At 40.5% G+C, this 19,288-nt stretch overlaps 2 protein-coding genes across 4 annotated transcripts in view; both read right to left on the minus strand.

Moving 5' to 3' along the window:
- Positions 1–11,250, minus strand: part of LOC105929853 (doublecortin domain-containing protein 2) — a 30,435-nt gene extending 19,185 nt beyond the window's left edge. For both annotated transcript variants that reach the window (XM_036150917.1, XM_021319121.2), the window contains exons 1-6: positions 10,772–11,250; positions 8,439–8,487; positions 7,835–7,911; positions 7,592–7,723; positions 5,442–5,597; positions 3,364–3,412 (exon numbers count right to left, since the gene is read on the minus strand). In XM_036150917.1, coding sequence (XP_036006810.1) covers positions 3,364–3,412; positions 5,442–5,597; positions 7,592–7,723; positions 7,835–7,911; positions 8,439–8,487; positions 10,772–11,055 — 747 coding nt within the window. In that variant the 5' untranslated portion in view covers positions 11,056–11,250. The remainder of the gene's footprint in view (positions 1–3,363; positions 3,413–5,441; positions 5,598–7,591; positions 7,724–7,834; positions 7,912–8,438; positions 8,488–10,771) is intronic.
- A 3,613-nt stretch (positions 11,251–14,863) lies between these two features.
- colec11 (collectin sub-family member 11) lies at positions 14,864–18,430 on the minus strand. 2 transcript variants are annotated; one of them, XM_012867767.3, is made up of 7 exons: positions 18,372–18,430; positions 17,958–18,125; positions 17,798–17,869; positions 17,386–17,457; positions 16,667–16,720; positions 16,159–16,254; positions 14,864–15,979 (listed from the first exon to the last, which is right to left on the minus strand). In XM_012867767.3, the coding sequence occupies exons 2-7, from the start codon at positions 18,094–18,096 to the stop codon at positions 15,588–15,590; spliced, it is 825 nt and encodes a 274-aa protein (XP_012723221.2). In that variant the 5' UTR covers positions 18,097–18,125; positions 18,372–18,430; the 3' UTR covers positions 14,864–15,587. The 2 variants fall into 2 exon arrangements, with proteins under 2 accessions (XP_012723221.2, XP_012723220.2); XM_012867766.3 differs by having other exon boundaries at positions 14,864–15,997.
- Positions 18,431–19,288: the final 858 nt, after the last annotated feature.

Here is a 19,288-nt window from a genome sequence, read left to right on the forward strand (position 1 = left end):
CTGATGGTAAAAGGTGCAGTTCTGGACCGTTAGTCAGCCGCTGTGGATTATTTTTACTGCGTCCTGCTGCTACATTATGATTATTGATGCACAGAGACAGTAAATGGATGGAGGCGCCCCTTCCTTTTCATCAACTGTACCGTTTTAATATAAATACAGTCATCAGAAAATCTGAAATGTCATGTTTTTAAAAAAAAAAAAAAAACATGCTAGAAATATACATATTTTTTAACATCTAAGCCATGGATGTCACGGGGCCATAAATGACCAGAACAGCTGTAGACAACCAGGACTGACAGAGAAGTGAGTGTTGGGCTGGTTGGGACTCTAGTTAGCACCAGCCTTCTGAGAAATTCCTCTGTGGATTCTGACTCTGGCACAGATTCAACAACGTGTCAGATTTGTTCCTCAGACATTCTGAATGTTGGCATTGAGGCATCGCCTGGTGACGTGGCGGCCTGTGGGGTGCAGTGATGAGGATGAGGACACCGGTCATGGAGGGACATGGTCAGCAGCAACACTCGGGCAGGCTGTGGTGTTTAATCCATGCTTAGGCGGTACGAAGGGGCCAAAGTGGGCCAGAAATATCCCCCACACTGTGACACCACCACCATCAGCTGCTGAATGGGGGACGTTAGGCAGGAGAAACCCACCCTTTCATTATGTTTATGCTAAATACCGATCCTACCATCTGAATGGTGCAGCTCAAATCCCCTTATTTGCCCAGGTGGTATTTTTTGCTCTGAATTATGTTATTGTTTGGTTCTGCTGAATCTATGTGAGTTAGGTTCCCGTTCCTAGCTAAGAGGCGTGGCGCCCAGAGTGGTCTCTGGTGTTGTAGCCCACCTGCTTCGAGGTTCAGCCTGTCAGACGTTCAGAGATTGAGTTCTGCATACCTTGTTTGTGCTGACTGGTTATTTGCGCTACGGTGGACTTTTTGTTATCTCACGCCACTCGGCCCATTCTCCTGTGACCTCTGACATCATCAGGGCAGCGGTGTCCACACAACCACTCATTTAGGCATTTTCTCTTTTCTTTTTGGCTAAACCTGAGAGCTGATTTGTGTGTGAAAATCCCAAAACTAGCTCAATCCTGTCTGAGACAAACATTCAACATTCAAAGTCACTTAAAATCCGCTTTCTTCCCCTTTCTGCTCCTTTTGAACTCCAGCATGTTGCCTTCACCTGGTCTACACTGCAAAAACAGAACTAGAAATAAGTAAAATGTTCTTAAAATTAGTGTATTTGTCCTTGATTAGAGCAGGTAAATAAGATGATTTGCCAATGGAATAAGATTTTTGCACTTAAAATAGGAACAATTAATCTCCATCATCTTATTTCAAGTGCAGGATCTCTAATTATCTTATTTTATAGATAAAAATACTCATTCCATTGGCAGATAATCTTATTTACCTGCCCAAATCAAGGATAAATACACTAACTTTAAGAACATTTTACATATTTTTAGATCCGTTTTTGCAGTGTAGATGCCTGAATGCAGTGAGTTGCTGCCATCTGATTAGCCCATAACTGTATCTAATAAAGTGGTTAATCAGTGTATAATTTAATGCAACTAGTAAGTCTGACTAGTAAGTTTAATTTTCTGATGCACAAAACTTTTCTTTATCTGTCATTCTCTAATCATTTCTTACTTCACATCTGCAGTCATCCAACACTGCAAAAAGGGAACTAAAATAAGTAACATTTTCTTGAAATTAGTGTATTTGTCCTTGATTTGAGCGGGTAAATAAAATTATTGGTCAATGGAATTAGTATTTCAACCCTTGAAATAAGATAATTAGATATACTGCACTTGACATAACACGATGGTGATGAGTTGTTCCTTTTTTAAGTGCATAAATCTTATTCCATGGACAGATCATATTATTTTCCTGCTCCAATCAAGGACAAATAAACAAATTTCAGGAAAATTCCACTAAAGTTTAGTTCCCCGTTTGCAGTGAAGTCAGCATACATTCACACGCTGCCCTCCTTAGGGGAACATGGCAACCTTTTGAGATTTATCTTTACACTGTCCAGACCAAATGTCCCATGCAGCCCTGCGGAGATACTCCCCTCTCTGGTGCCGACAGACCGGGACACGCACCGTCCCCAAACTGCCAGGCTGCAAGGGCAAGGTTACATTTAACGCAGCCACGGTGAGCATGTTTAAGGGATGCTTTTACAGGCATCTCCAGCCAGGCCGCTGTTGTTTTGTGAGGTCAAAGTGAAATTAACGATAGATGTGACCCTATAAAGGGGTGTGTAATCAGAAAGCTAAACAAGTCACAGATCAGGGGCGAGCAAGTCATTTTTGTTGCATGTATTTCTCCCCTATGGAAGATTCTTATTAACCTGGCAGCTCATGCTTGCAGATTCATGAGACACGGAGGAAAGAGGCGCCGTGCCTGTTGAGCACCGCTCCATTGAGCTGGTTGTTGCAAACTCACAGCCATAGATCTGTCTCTGTCTCCACCTACAGGCACCAAACCAAACCACAGAAACTTTAGTCTAAGCCCGTCGATTATTTTCTGAGTTTATTTTGATGCAAAAGTTATTTTCATTGATTATTTTCTGCCCGGGTAGCTGCTGACATGATAAAGAGATCTTACAACAGCGTCCACGCTTCAGTTCATTCTAATACACCGCTAATATCAATCCATATATCTGAAACAAAAGCCAGTCGACTAAAGGTACTGCTACAGATAAGGCAAGGGGTATTTTTCTCCATCTAATAAAATTGGCACTTGCGACAGCCTCGCCATCTTTCATGGTTAGAGAAATCAGATGTCAGACACATCTCTCGCAGGAAGGAGGGGCCATCTGCGGCTAAACCTGCTGACGGCGCATGTTTTCGTCTTCACCATCTGATTTGGTGTTCTCTTCTGGCCCACAGCAGAGCAAATCCTCATATGGATTCAGAACATTTCACTGCCTACTTAATCACAAAACAAATTGTCCTGGTTCTAGTTCGAATAGCGTTTTTTTTTTTCCTCCCCCAGCCAGCAAAGTCCCTCTGCTGCATGCAGTGAGATCCAAGGCTCACTGCACTTGATCAAGTGGACCAGCCGGTCTCTTTTGGGGATTACCCATCAAAGTGTAAAGCGACGGTAACTCAATGCCTCCTGCAGACAGTGATTGATGACGGCGCTCCTTCATAACGAATCGCGCCCCCACAACAAGCCTCGCACAAGTGGGAGATGTTAATTGAAATGCGTCGCGTGCAAAGGGTTGGGATTTACCAAGGTGTTACAGCAATAAACCGAAGGGAATGTGGGGAAAAAAAGGTATCAGTTCCATGTTTAACGAGAAGGTGAACAACCTCATGGCAAACTGTAGCCGGCTTTGAAGTAGGACTACTCACCGTATTGTTTTCCAGTCTTTTGTTTCTAGCAGCAGGCGGGAGAGCTTGGCTGCAGGAGCAAAAGAGAAAACTGTTCAATTTGTTTCCCTTTTCACAACAAATCTATGATGCAGTTTTGTTTGTTTTAATACACAGTCATGTTAAAACAACCTCTATCAGGAGAAAAACTGGAGCTATACCGCTTTAAAGAAATCAGAATTGGACAATTTTAGGTTGATTGTCTCTGATTGATAACTGGCACATCAGACAGATTTTAATTTCTTTATTCATTAAATGCATCAAACCATAAACACGGCAAAGAACATCATCAACTTTATGGACTTCTTTTAATTTGTTGGGCGTTAAAGGTTATAGCAGCGACCCCTTACAGATTTCTGCTGGTTTTCTTCTCTTTTATACCCACATGTTTCAGATCATCAGATACATTTTATTGTCAGACTGGTGTAACTTGAACATATTCAAACAGCAGTTTTCATTTTGCACCACCGACTCATCTTTGCACAATCGTTTCAATTTAGCCATGATTGGTGCAGCATTTTTGATTATTGACAGGCTGTTTAAGGTTATCACACGCAATATCAACTGGATTTGAGTCCAGACTTTGACTAGGCCATTCCACATAATATTGTATTTTTGTTAATTCAGAGGAGGACTCGCTGGGGTGCTTCAGCTCGTTGTCCTGCCGCGTAGCTCAAGTGCTCTTGATCTTAAAATCACTGTTCGATGGAAACACTCTCTTCTGTAGGACTTTCTGGTAAAGGGCAAAACTCAAGCCAATCAGGTCCAAAGCAGCCCCACAGCATCGCACTACCTCCACTGTGTTTTACCATCAGCATGTGTTAGTTTTAGTCCAGAAGTAACGAGACGCACACCTTACAAAACGTCCCACTTCTGTCTTTTCAGTCCACAGATAATTTTCCCCAAAGTTCTGGCTGGGGATCATCAAGATGTTTTTTTTTTTTTTTTTTTTTTTTTGGAAATATGAGCTGGGTTTTTCGGTCAGCTGTGAGTTTGACCCCCCATTGATGATATCTCTTTCTTTTTTGTTAAATGGTGACCTCTGACCTTTACTGAGGCAAATGAAACCTGCAGACCCTTAGATGCCGTTCTGAGTTCATGATGTGACTTCCTGGATGAGTTGTTGATTGGCTCTTTAAGTACATTTGGTATGCCGGACTCTCCTAGGAAGGTTTTTTTTTTTTTTTTTCCATCAGAGGATAATCGCTCTCAATGTGGTTCCCTAGAGTCCCAAACACCTTAAATACAGCTTTGTAATTTCTCCTCCCTTCTAGTTATTTAAACTTTGGGGTATCATGTGTTGCTTTTTAAGATCATTTAGCCTACTTCATGTCAGACAGGTTGTCCTTTAGTGATTCCTTGATTCTACAGGTCTGACACTTATCACACCTGAGCAGGGCATGGCGTCGGTCAGTTAACTCGTACTTTAACGCATATATCTAACGCACTGCAAAAAGGGAACTTAAGGTAAGTAAAATGTTCTTGAAATTAGTGTATTTGTCCTTGATTTGAGCAGGTAAATAAGATTATCTGCTAATGAAATGAGTATTTTGACCCCTAAAATAAGATAATTAGATATACTGCACTTGAAATAAGATGGCGGAGATGAGTTAATACTTTTGTAAGTGCAAAAATCTTATTCCATTGGCAGATAATCTTATTTACAAAGCAATCATATTTTCACATAGCTCTGCATTGGTTTGAATATCTTTTTCAATGAAAAAATGTATTAATCATTTAAAAACTCTGTTTAATTTACTCTGGTTGTCTTTGTCTGACATAAAATTTGTCTAATGAGCTGAAATATTCAAGTGTGACAAGAAGCAAAAACAAAAACAAAAAAAACTGTAAGAAGGGAATTAGTTTTCACAACACTGCTTTGATGCATAAATCAGAATTATCTTGTAATCCCTATATTTTCTGTTCTGTTCATAACTGACTGTATCAAAGAACCTGCAGTTCTACAGAAATAATGCAATCGGTCAAGAAACTCTTAAATTGCGGTATTGGTGTAGAAAACCTGAATGGACCATCTTCACAAATAAAAACATGTCTCCTACCCTTGAGTTGCATTTTTCTTCTTGATCAAATTCCTGCAGGGAACCCACTCATCATACGGGAGATGTTTGAACTTCTCCGCACCAACTGCAACATAATGTTGATGGTTCTCCAGTTCAGAAGGTCCACAGACAGGCTGCCCATCTAACTTGCAAAGCCTGTAAGGTCAAATAAAAAAAGAGTATATCAGTATACCAGTTTTAGCACTCTAGTTTATGAATAAACACAATATATACCATTTGACAAACTTTGCCATTTCAAAGGACACCTTCCAGTGCTTTTTCTATTTCTTTTTTTTTTTCTTCTCACTACCAAATTTTACATTCATTGGCATGGAATCAGCTGGGTAATTATAAGAAAATATCCAAAAGTTAGACTATCATGAAATAGCAATGTTTTTGTTGGTCATTTTAGAACATGGAGTCTTAGAAAATTATGGTATTACATAAACAGGTTTCTCTTGAATATTAGATCTTGGATCCCACTAAGATCTAAGTAAAATAAAATAAAAAAATAAGGATAATTTAAACTGAACTGTCCATTCCTGTCCACTCAAGGCTTGGTTGAACATGAATTACTGCATTATTGTGGCGTGGCATGGAGGTGATCCGCCTGTGGCGCTGTTAAAGTTGTGTAATGAAGACCAGGTGGCTTTGACAGACCGATTCAGCTTGTCCACATTGCTGGGTCGGCTGTTTCTCATCCATCCATTGACAATACTCCATAGAGTCTGTGTCGGCTTCAGGTCATGCCAGTTTCATGGACAATAAAGCGCAGTACCATCATGGTACTGAACCAGCATTTGGTGCCTTTGGCAGTGTGGGAAGGTGCCAAGTTTTGCGGGAAAATGGTTTTAATATCATGATAAAGCTTGTCATCAGTGGGAAGTAGAACTTCCTGGTAGATGTCTATGCAGACTCTGGACTTGATAAAACCTAGAGGACCAACACCAGCAGATGACAGGGCTTCCAAATCATCACTGACAGTGGAACATCTTACTGCACTTCAGGTAAAGTGGATTATGTGCCTCTCTGCTCTTCCTCCACACCCACCGGACCTTGATTTCCAACTTATTTTGACTTATTACAACTACTATTGGGAAACAGTCGAACTCTGTTTGAGTTGCTGGAATTCAGCCTGTGAGTCTTGGTTCACCTCTGACCTACAAGCTGTGATGGACAGCAAAGCTGAAGACCAAGACTTTGGATGGCAACAATCTCCTTTGTCTATCTTTCTCTAACTCTATCTGTGGACATTAACTACTCATGAAATTAGGTCTGTTTTCTGCTTGTGTCACTTTAAGTAATTGTATGACTTAGTAAAGCAGCTCAGCACGCAGCCTTCTTTAGTTAACCTGAACGTTTTCTTTCTCACTGACTGCAGAGCAACCTGAACACTAAATTCTGCTGTCTGGTGGTGTCTGCAGCCGCATGCATGGCGGGGCTGGCTGCTTTAAAAAGTGTCCCTCACAAAAACTCCTGGATAGGTGTCGGCTTGATTGATCTTACAGAAAAAATTGCTGAGTAGCTTTTAAAGGTATACTATGCAACCGGGGTTGATTTTCCAGCGAGGCTCCCCCAGAGGGCGAAAGTAAAAGTGCACTGTCATAAAGATGCTCAGCTGTTCTGGTTTCTCCGTCAAGCCAGGCGGGGTTGTTTTGAGCTTAGCAGACAGGCGAACGCAACGAAAAGTCGAAAAAACGGCAGTACAAACAATGACTAACACAGTGAAAGTCGTGCATATGAATGGCAGGGCAAAAACACATGGAGTTCTCGCCGTAAAGCAAGACCGACTCTCGCGGTCTTGCACGAGACTTCTGAGCCTGTGTGTGCGGGCCGAGGGCTCTCGCAATTGCAAGTGCGGTATTTCCCCCACAGACCACCAGGGCGGCCGAGAAAACCTTTTTTCCACCTGAAATGACTCATTTAATCATCCAAAATGGTATGGAACACATTAATTAACTGAAAAATGTTGCATAGTATGCCTTTAAAAAGTGTTGCAGCAGTAAGCTGAGCAGCTCAGTGAATACATTTAATGGAAAAGCTAAAGCTATATCAGAGCATTTTAGTAAAAATAACAAAAAAGCAAAAAGTACTGCTTGCCTCTCTTAATACTAATTTACACTAATAGTTATACAGATGATTCACTTTACTTGAAAACAGCCCCAGTGCGGAGATCCACTTTATGCGTCACCATGGACAACACGTTCTCCCAGCTTTTAAGAGTGTGCTTTGGGATCCGGACCCGAGCTGGAGGAACCAGAAGCTCGCCGTTGGTAAAGACACTGAAACACAATTCACGACACAGAAAAATCCTTGACATACCTACAGAGACAGAGAGCAGCAGTGCTTTTATACAGGGATGACTCTCTAACCCGTTTCAGAACAATACTGACTTTATTGTGCAGGTTCCATCTGTGATTTTCTTCCAGCGAGCTGAAGCAACTATTCTGGAGCGAGCCATCGGCTGGATCTGTGAAAGAAAATCAAATAAAGAGCCACTAAAATCCTGATTGTTGCATCTCTGATATTGAGTATGAATAGTTTGGAGTTGGGATAAAGGTCCTGCACCACACAGCAGCCCAGAGGACTAAATAATGTAAAATAAAATAAAATATATAAAATCCTCTCGAAGCTTTTAAGTAAAATTGAAGAAGAATTGAACAAATCACCTTTTTTGCCTCATATTAAATGTTAAAAACATTTCAAAAGTATTGTTTGCATTTTCTTCATTCATTTATTTGGCTGTTTGTTATATCAGGTATGTAAATATTTTACTGTTTAGTTTTCAGGCCCAATAGTGTTAATGATACAAAATAATTTAATCTGACCATTATCATTGATTTTATGATTTCTATCCATTTAACCTTTATTTAACCTGGTAAAAAAAACTAAAATACCTTTTTCAAATGGGATCTAGCAAGACAGCAGCTCTATAGTTACAATGAAAACAAGTACTTTGTTACTGCTAACGATCAAAAACGGAAAACTCTCTCTTACCAGTTTATTTCTGCTTTTCCGTGCCTTCATGGTGGCTATGCCAGAATAACTGAAAGAAATTAGGAAAAATATAAAGAATGATTTAATCCAGGCCTGCAAGATGGAAATGTAAAGAACTGACTGCCTACATGAATCACTAAAGAGAAATTAAACCAATGATTAAATAATTCTGTTAAACTGTTATTAGAAATACCTACATGCTAACAACTAAGCATCAATAGTTGATACAGTTAGACCTCAAGTTATCTGTAAAAAGGCAATATCTGGTAAAGCTTAAAAAAAAACTTTAAATAATCAATCATCGAAAATACAAGTTATACAAATCAAAATCACTGGTGAGAAATACGTAAAACACAAGAGCATAAAAGTTATAAAAGCATAAATGACAAAGAAATAAAGAACCCCCGTTAGAAGATAATAAAGAAGTACTACTGCTACCATAACCCTTCCTCAGTGAAACTGGGTGAGTTTGTATCCTCTGCTGCTCCTCTTCATTCTGGGGTCCCACAGGGGTCAATGTTAGGCTCCTTTGTGTTTTTCCTTGTATTTGCTTCCCTTTGGTTCTATCCTCAGGAAACATGTGGGTTCCTTCCAGTTATGCAGATGATTCCCAAGTTTATCTTCGTCTTAAAATAACCAAGGGCTTCTCCTTAGATTCAGTTGTCTAAAGGATATAAAACCCTGGACTGCTTCAAACTTTTTACACTTGAACGATCAAACAACAGAAGTGGCTTAAGGCTAATGGGCGTGGTGAGCCGCTCACCTCTTCCACCACTCTCTGTATCACTGATGGCTGAGCGACCAGCTACCTGTAGCTCTTTCTGCGCACACCTTTTTTGCTCAATCATAAACCTCTGAAGCCAGGAACTGCTTGGACAGGCCGTCCCAAACAGGGACAGTACACGGAAAATGGGGACGTCTGGTCTCTGCCAACAGCCTATGCTGTTTCTGCAACAGTCCATCGCTGCTGTGGAACGCGTCCAAATACTCTTCCCACTGACCCCACTGATTTTTTTACTTACACAGCATAGGTACAAGCTGTTGTTGTCAGACTGGCAGGCACTATGCATATTTCAATTTCTGCTTATTGGTTGGAGTAATATAAGCCGGCCGCTAGAGAATTGTTAGTTCAGATAAAACAAAAACAGCAACTGGTGCTTACCTGTCGAGGAGAAACTTAGCCAACCCTGCATCCATTTTTGAAATAATTAGGTTTTGAAGGACGCCGAGATTTCTCAGGTATTGTTGAGACTTTTTCTGGTCCGCTTCTCTTACTGGCTTCCATGTTTGCAGGCTGCTGCTCTTTTGCCAACACAAAATAAAACCAAATGCTGCATTCTGTGTTTGGGAACCCTGGGAAATGTCATACGACTGGATCAGGAACCAGGAAGTAAACACGAGCTACAGTCTGAACCGACATAGTTCAGAATCATACCTCTAAGTTTGGAAGGAGAAAACGTGACTAAGACATTGTCGATGGATTGTTTACAGGGAACATTACCTCCATCCTGGGTGACAAATTACAATGATTTTGATTAGTTTTGCAATAAACTTCCTACTGATTGCTCTTTTAAATATGGTCTGCAAACACTGAAGGACCAAAGTAGAGTCTGCTCGTTCCCTTCCTGTAGACGTCATTACTGTTCCGTCTCCAGTTCTGTTCTCCAGGTATACATTGAGGTGTTTACAGTAAGCTCCTCCACTTCTCCCACGATGGAAACCTTGTTTGCCACATTCCTGTTTCTCTTGAAATCTACAGTCATCTCTGTCGTTTTGTTCACCTTCATGCAATGATTGTTTCCACACCATGACACCGAGTTGTCCTGTACTCAGCCTCTTGTCTATCTCTGATCCGATAAGTAATCCGTAATAATTTAAAACAAGTCCAAACTCCACAGGAACCCATTGTCATTGAATGCAAGAGTCATATGATATGAGATTGTGGTAACATCTTAAACCATGGCCACAGCGTATAGCCTCATCTAGTTCAGTAAACAAAGAATTACTGGAGTATAAATGTGAAAAAAAAAACTAAACACGAAGAATGTTTCTCATAATAGAACAATTTTAAGTGTTCTTTAACGCAATAAAATAATGTTATATGCACATTTGTGGGCACTCTGAGTTATGGTTTTGTTTGTTCCCTGACTTCAATTCAGCAAAGAAGCAAATCTGGCCTGCAAGCAGCACTGGGTTTGGTGCAGATACAATCTTGTTTTAGGGTGACATTTGCAGAAAAAATAAAAAATCTTAAAATAAAAAGAAAAATATGATCAACTTCTATGTCTGTACTTTCATTTACATTTTTATAGTGAGTAGTAAAGTCTACTCACTCCAGCAGCTTGAACGGCTCGTTCCCCGCTGCAACGTACGCGCTCCGATGCTTCAGCTGGTCCAGGCTCCGCACCCGGTGGCCCTGCGCGGGCGTGTACAGCCTCCTGACGCCGAACGGAGCCTCCAGGTGCCGGGTCAAGGTGCTCAGAAGGTTGTCGAAGGTCGACACCTGCCGGGGGTTCAACACCACCTGTCTCCCGGGATAGAAGGCGTCTCCGTTCCTGTAGACGGTGACTGTTTTGGTCGGAGGCAGAGCCGCTTTCCTCCGTGCGCTCACCGGCATGTTTCACCGGACGCGCGTAAATGTGCTCCAGGTGGATCTGGGACGCAACCAGCTGGAGACGCAACTGGAGCTGGCAGCCGATGCGGGAAACAACTCATCCGCAGGAGAGGGGCGTCATCTTGAAACTTATCCCTCCTGTTCGTTGCTACTTAACCCCCAGAACAAAAGCCGTGTCCATGGCAACAAGAATCAATGCTTTTGTTTTCGTCTTCAATTTTAATTCAAGCCTATTTCAATAATGCTGTTAATTAAACTTTTTTTTGTTATTATTTCCTGTCCATCCAGCCAGGCATGGTTTGATAGCTCGACTGATGTTCTCATCAAAATAGAATCAAAAACTTCTTTGATTTAAAAAAATATATAATAATTGTTGCATTTGTTCCACTGCAATTTGAGCCGACCTTGACTAACAGTTGTGCTGTGACGTCACAGAGTGACGTACATTGTCAGAACAGGTGGGAGGATGCTGGGGCCATTTTTTGGTTGGTGTGTTTGTCTGTTTTAATTTCAATTTAATCATTTTGTTGATGTGAATTTGATTTAACTAACAAGTCCGTTTAAGTTTTAGAGAGGAAACTTTTTGATTAATCTGCATGATTTGACTCTGTAAAGAGCCTTGACACATGTATCGTGAATTGGCGCTATATAATTAAAGCTGGAATGAATTAAATTGAATTAAGTTCCTGCACACCCGTTTGCAAACATAAAAAAACATCTAAAACATCTTATATGTGCTCAGACCTTTTTGCCACTCTGACATAGGCTGTATCCATGTTTTGATATTTTATCATTTATAATTCTATACTAAACTGATTAGTGTAACCTTTGGTCATATGTGGTTCTCACAAGAAACCAGTAACAAGAAACTAAAAGTAAGAAGTGTTTTTGTAACACAAAATATTAAATAAAAAAATATAAGCAGGGTTTTTTTTCCTTCTTTTTTGTAGATGTTTTTCCCTGGTTGTCCTTTCTTGTCATGCTTAACATAATAAAACATTAGACAAAATAAATCTAGCTATTCTAATCATATTCATTTTTTGTGACAGCTGCACTCTGTGACGGTAGGAGCAGCTGTTTCTTCTGCACGTCTCAAAGATGTTGCACCACAAATATTACAGTAATATATACAATAAACATTATTCGAAAAATTCAATCTTGGATGAAGACATGTACGTTTTTACATTGTGAGCCTGTTGTGGAGTTAAACTCACCCCTACCATTTATGGGCTGTGATGTCATTGAGTTAACATCGCTAGTCCAGGTGTTTTATTTTTATTATTATTATAAATATGAATTGAGAATAAAGAAAAGTTTCTGGATCATGTTTCAACACTTCCATATTTTAAATAGAAAAATAAGCACGTATTATTTAACATGCCTGCACCATATTGGCTCTCTGGTATGGATTCTGTTCATCATTAACACTTTTCCAAAACTTCATTTCATACTAACTCTCTATTTTAAGGGTCCCATTATTTAAGCATTCACTGTTTGAGCAGCCCTCAAAACAGTTTTTTTTTCTTATTTCTACAAAGGTAACCAGAGATTGAACCAACCACAACGCTTAATTGGTGTATGCTAGACAACTCCTGGTCATGTGGCTGCATAATTCATCTCAGCATTAATTATTCATTTCTTAAGGGACTGGTGGTGCTCTTTATTTGAAGAAGTGCATCATGCATATTCAAACTCCTTTTCCTGGAGATCCACAAATTAGGATATCATCTCAGCTGGGATTCATGTCTTAAAAACAATGGCTGCCATGTCTGTGAGGCATCTTGAGGTAAGCTAAGAAGAGGCATTTGAAACAAATCTAACTTCAGGTTTTTATCATTCAGAAAACATTTGCCACCACATTGTAACTCTGTAAATAAGGTTTGCATTTGAAGATGAAACGTTTTTTTGATACAGCCTAGATCTGAAGCCAGGTTCTTCTGAATGTGAAGCAGCAGTGCTAACAGCTTTTGGGCCCATTTGAAATCCTCACAGTATGGTAACCTCGAGCAAACATCGCAGTTTTTGGCTTGATCACTTTTATTTTAAATAGAAATACAACAATTGTTGTTACTAAAATAACAAAGCATACATGATCTCATTTATAGTAATGGTATATACAGTGAATATAATATGCATGTATTGTCTTTGTGATTTCAATTCCAAAATCGCAACATTTTATACCCTTGTAGGTTTCAAATGTTTGTTTAGCCAAATATGTCACCATTTGCATTAATTTTCTTCATGGAGTTAAACAAATACAACAAGCTGATGGTGAATTAGTCAGGCTATCTGCTCAAATAGCCAGCCTGCAGTCTGCTTGTAGTAGATATTAACTTGTCAACCACAGTTTTAAAACAGTGGAACCAAAATGACAGTGAAGGTGGATTTCACTTCATCTGCAAACAGTGACTAGTCATTTTATAATGGTAATATTTTCAAAAAGCCAAAATTTCCTACTTTTTAAGTGAGGGGAAGTGTCTTCTCTCAGCCTGGCAAACAGCAATGCACAGCAATATGTGGGGGAGGGTCCAGCGGAGACTCCAGCAGGTAGGAACAGTATGAAAGATTTTTGCTTTTTTTCAGTTTTCAAACTGTAACTTTTTAAAACCTTGATAGTCACAAGTAGCCCAGGCCTTCTAACCACTTCTTCACAGCATTATGTTAGTATTGTCTGATTAAAGATAGCAGGCATTTAGGTCCAGCGTTATACATTAAGATTAACTTTGCCAATGCCTTGCTGTAATTTAACTAAAACATAAACTTTCTTTATTCAAATCCTGCTGTTTCCTGTCAGGTGGAGAAGCAGGATCCTTTGCAGTCTTTAAAAAGCCAATGCCACAAGGTACGAAATGATGAGATCAACGCTGGGAAGTTTCATATTGAAGTTTCACCATGTGTCACCTCATACCCCAGGGGGACATGTCGTACCTGCCTGGACAACAGACAGGTTAAAGTCCTTTTCTGTAAGAAAAGTGGTTATATGACTCCAATAATTAAGTAAATAATACTTTATAGAGTCAACAGACCCTAATCGGGATCAAAACCAGAACAAATTGGCCTACAGTCTAATACAAAGTTTTCTGATAATATTATACAACTGAGTTGAAAGTTCAAAGTATGGATATGTTAGTATTCAAGATTGGAGCTTTTTTTTTGTCTGTTTATTTAAATGATTCATGAAAGCACTAATCCACCGTGGTTTAAGTACATGGATATAGGATGGTGTGTTCACAAAAAAAAAAAAAGGAGTTAAAAAGTAGAGCTGTGCCAGAGGAACAACGAGCTCAGATTGTTGCCGTCATGGTTGTCTGTCTGTCGGGGATCTGGGTGGAGTTGTGTTTGTGTGACGTTTCTCTCCTGCTGAGCTGCAGGCGTCCCTGGAGGCCCTTCTTCCCTCCCACACACCTGCTCCTCATCGTACTTATCACCTGCTCTTATACGGAGCGCAGTCTGGCTCAAAAAGACGTGTTTTTGAGCCAGACGGCGTTCCGTACAGGAGCAGCTGGCTGCCGGTCATTTGACGCCTGCGTGTCAACCGACGAGGTTCCTCTTGCATTTGATCCCTGGTGATTTCCCGCTTTTACGCCAGTCCCGAGCTCTCAGTGTTTTCCCAAGGTTACCTCACCACTCAAAGCCCAACACTGGATCTGCTTCTCAATTAAACTCTTCCTGAGATGTGTTTTAATTTACATCATTGCTTCGGTTGTCTTTTGCTCTGTTTCCACTTGTATTCATCTACCTCTCTTGCATGCTTGTGGAAGCTCTTTATTATAGGTTATTTTGAATCATTTTGAATATGGAGAGTGTTTCCTGCAGCTTCTGTGTTTGTTTGCCCTGATGAATTAACGTATTACACACACGTAGCGCATCGTGGTAACCTTTAGAAGTTTTTAAGAAGTAGAGTGATGTGAAATTCTCCCCCGTCAAGGCTATCTGTCGAGCAGTTCTCCTCTGGTTACAGTCAGTCTGAGGCTTTTGCACAGATGCAGCAATAAACTAAAACACCGTGCTCAGCAGTAGGAAATAATGTCCTGTTTTTCTTTGCTTTGTATCCATCAATGTTTATTGTACAACCTGCACATTTCTTATCACGTTGAATATAAATGCAGAATGCATGCAGCATTCTATTTGTTTGATTAAAAGCACTCAACTGGAACCAAAATGTGTTTTTTAATTGGATATTTCTCCACACAATCTATAGCGCGCTGCTTATTTGCCCTGTTAGTCAATGAGACTCCTACAGGATATTTGCATACCATAAAAACTCAATACACGGGCCTGTAGCTGGGAAGGTTAAAGAATTACAGGATGTAGTACCGAGGATTTGATTAGAACGCAAAGAATCTAAAACAAACTTCAGGATCCTGAAAGCTCAGAAATAAATAGCTTTTTAGATCCATAATAAAACAGAACATCCTCTTGTTTGTACAACTCGCAGGTCGTTGTCTTGTTATTTACAGGAAGGCTTGACGTCAAACAGTGCATCAAGTTGTGCCTGCTTTCCCCCACGTTCTCTCCCAGCTTGTTGATCACAATCACACGGAGTCTTTGTCAAATTCACAAATGAAGAACATGGTCGGATTGCACGCCACATCCGTCCACTCCCCAGAGGCCAACATCTCAGTGCAGTCCTCATCGTCATAGGCGTTGTTAGGCTCCCCTTTCCTCCACTTGCTGAAGGTGGTCATGGGAGAGCGGTCCACGTAGTTGAACACGCCTTCGCGGTCCAGGTCGTGAAGGCCGATATAGACTCTGCTCAGGCCCGCTGCCGTTATGTAGCCCGCGAGGGCGCCGTTGGCTCCGTCGTCCTTCGGCATGGCCAGGTGCCCTCCCCTCGCCTGGCAGTGAGCCTCTGCGTCGGCGTAGCGCTTCTCCTCCTTCACCAACAGATAGACCTTACTGTCTGTCTCTTTTATGCCTGCAACAGCTGCAGGGGAGGGCAGTGCTGTAAAATGAGCACTTCATTTTCTGTAAATCTTTTTATTGACATGCCCACACCAATGGTAGTTGGACGAGCGGTTATTGCAAACGCGACACAAATACACGTGATAATGTGCGTTCAGAGAAAGTCGTGCAGTAGATTGGTGAAGACTGTTTGCGGTGTACCATTTTTAATGAAGGTCAGTTCTGAGGACAGCTGGGCCACAGCAATGTCCATTTCTCCAATCACCTTCCTCATCGCTGCGCACTCACAAGGAACACCTGACAGGGCAAACATGTCAGATATTATCAGGTGGGACTTCAGTCATTTTTCACTATTGTGTCTGTCTAACCCTGCAATAAGGAATTTGACAAAATAAATAAGATTGCTTCACTGCAAAAACGGAACTAAAACTAAGTAATATGCTCTTAAAATGAGTGTATCTGTCCTTGGTTTGAGCAGGTAAATAAGATGATCTGCCAATGGATTAAGACTTTTGCACCTAAAATAGGAACAACTCATCTCCATGATCTTATTTCAAGTGCAGTATATCTAATTATCTTATTTTAAGGGTGAAAATACTCATTCCATTGGCAGATAATATTATTAACCTGCTCAAATCTAGGACAAAAACACACATTTTAAGAACATTTCACTTATTTTAGATCCGTTTTTGCAGTGTTCATATCTCACCTGGCTCTCCGTTAGGGCCTTGTGGACCAGGGTCGCCCATGTCACCCTTAACTCCTGAGATAAAAAGATTTAAAAAAATATTCATTTAATAAGGGGAATCCTATTTAAAACGAATATATTCTTGCACAGAGTCATAAAGTTAATCTCAAATACAGTATCAGCCAGAGGTTTACATACACTTACTGCCAGCAGGAATAACAAATTAATTTGAGTGTTTTGATGCATGTGAAGCTTCTTTTTTTTTCATTTTTGGAAGAATGATACAAAAATAAAACTATAATTTATTTATAAAAGCAGACGTTTATTTAAAGCATATTTTCTCCACACAGGGTCAGAATAATTCATGAAAGCTTAAATGTAAACATTCACCCAGACTGTTTGGATATTTGGACTCTATTCTTTGGAGGTAATTGAAATTAACTGGTTTTCTGACACAGATCTGTTTTCTAGAGTGGCTGAGGTTCAAGTCCATCACCATCTATAATGACTCTTTGAAGGAACTTGGCCAGTTTGAGTTACAGTAACATTTTATTTCCCTTCAGGATAAAATAAAATGCTGAGGAATTCAGCCAAATTTATGTAACTGAACCCATATATGTATAATTTAAACCCTGCATGGATTAGAGGAAACCAACATTAAACTCAAAGCCTGATATTAATATAATATTCGGCCTACGATGAGTTCATGTGAGCTTCTGACTCACTGTGATGCTGATTACCTTTTATTCCACTTGGCCCAAATTTTCCATGGCGTCCCATATTTCCTTTTTGTCCTTTAAGCCCAGGTTGTCCTGGAAAAAAAGCACATTGCATACTTTTTTTTTAAAAAAAGGCCTGTATAGCTCTTAAGCAGAATGCATCTTAATCTGAAAACATCGTTCACTCTTCATTAATCTCTCCAGTAAACACTTGTCCATATCCCTGCATTCCTCAAACTCTTCCTCCTCCAACTTTTCACTCAAATGTAAACAGATGGAGGTCTCTGGCTGGACCGTTGGCAAATTAACAGCACATTATCAGCGCAAGAAATGTGATCTTTGCCCCAGTTACTGCTGCTAGCCTTAAAATACAGAAGAGAGGCTTCAGGGAAACAAACGACACAAAGATTCATGAAGCAACATGAAGGCTCACCGTTCTCTCCTGCAGGGCCGACTCTCCCTGGTCTGCCAGGCGCTCCTTTTTGCCCTTTGTCTCCTGGTTCTCCTTTAGCAGCAGGAAATCAAGCCAATCAGACATATTTCACTTTCCACTTTAAGCTCCGTAAGACATCATGCAAAGTGTGACGACATGCCTTTGAGTCCAGGGACAAGGATCTGAATAGTACAAGAGTCTTCTGCCACGTGCTGCCCATTTATGACCTGCACTTGTAACAAAGTCATCGTAATCGCAGATATCTGCATCATATGGAGTAAAAACTTCCATCCTGCCATTCTTCTGCATGGGCTGGATGGTCCGTTTACTGGAGAATCAGAGCGTGATTAGAAAATACCAGGTTAGAGGAAGATTCACCATTTATTTCAAGAGCATTCACTCCCTGCAAGGTTCATAACGTGATACTGGAGCCAGTTTCATATTTAGAAAGCTGAGACCAATCACGTTCTTTGCTTTGTAGTAATAAAAGCAGATAAAGCAGATTTTCAAGCTCTGTCTTCTCAGAGATGCTTCGCTGTCTATGTTTAAAAGGTCAGAATAATCAGGCGCTTACCCTGAGAAGTACGTTGCAGACTGGAAGGTTATTCCAGCTCCAGAAGGTCTGCAGCCGCTGTGATCGCTGCTGGTCCTACTGAGAAGTTTTCATGGTCCTCCTCGGCTGTGTGTGTGTGTGTGTGTGTGTGTGTGTGTGTGTGTGTGTGTGTGTGTGTGTGTGTGTGTGATAGGACAACTGTAAACAGTTCACAGATAAGCTCCTGAAGCATTTGGGGGCCCCTGCAGATAATTGGCTGAGAAAGTAGCCTGTGATGGATGTCAGTGAGGTCTGATTCATACACAGACCCAGTGTGATTATTTAAAAGAATAGAATAATTATTTTAAATAATCAAGTAGCTCTTTACGTTCATTTTTAAAAGTTAATTATCCAGACAACAGAGTGCTGTTGTCAGCAGTCTCTGGGTTTATTTGTCTAGTTTCTCACTGGTGTTTTCTATTATAGTCTGTTTCTGTTGGGCTGTGCTCTTATTTTGATAGTTTGGTTATATCTGTGATTTCTTAGTTATTAAAATGTCTTCCCTTTTATGGTCCATTCTCCATTTCATGCTAGATTCTGTTTTCCTGCTGCACCCAGTTCATTGTCCTACTTCCCCTGCAGCCTAATTAGCTTTATTTATGTTCACCTGCATTTGATTGCTCCACCTGCTGTCCCTTTTGTTTCCCTCCACTATTTAGTCAGCCAGTCATGCTATATTGTCATGTCCTGCTGTCATGCTACCCTGTTCTGAGCTCCTCCATGGTCCTGGCTCCATGGCTGCCTGTAAGCCTTGTTAATTTACATATTAAAATCATTCTTCACATGCAGCTTTCCTGCTTCAGGACCAAATAACAACACACCAAACCGGACAGCTGTAGGATTTTTGACTCAGGGTTTGTTTGGTGGTAAATGTGATCAAGAGACTGAAATGTTGTTAT

This window comes from Fundulus heteroclitus, chromosome 19 (genome assembly GCF_011125445.2).
Source record: "Fundulus heteroclitus isolate FHET01 chromosome 19, MU-UCD_Fhet_4.1, whole genome shotgun sequence".
Lineage (NCBI taxonomy): Eukaryota > Metazoa > Chordata > Actinopteri > Cyprinodontiformes > Fundulidae > Fundulus > Fundulus heteroclitus.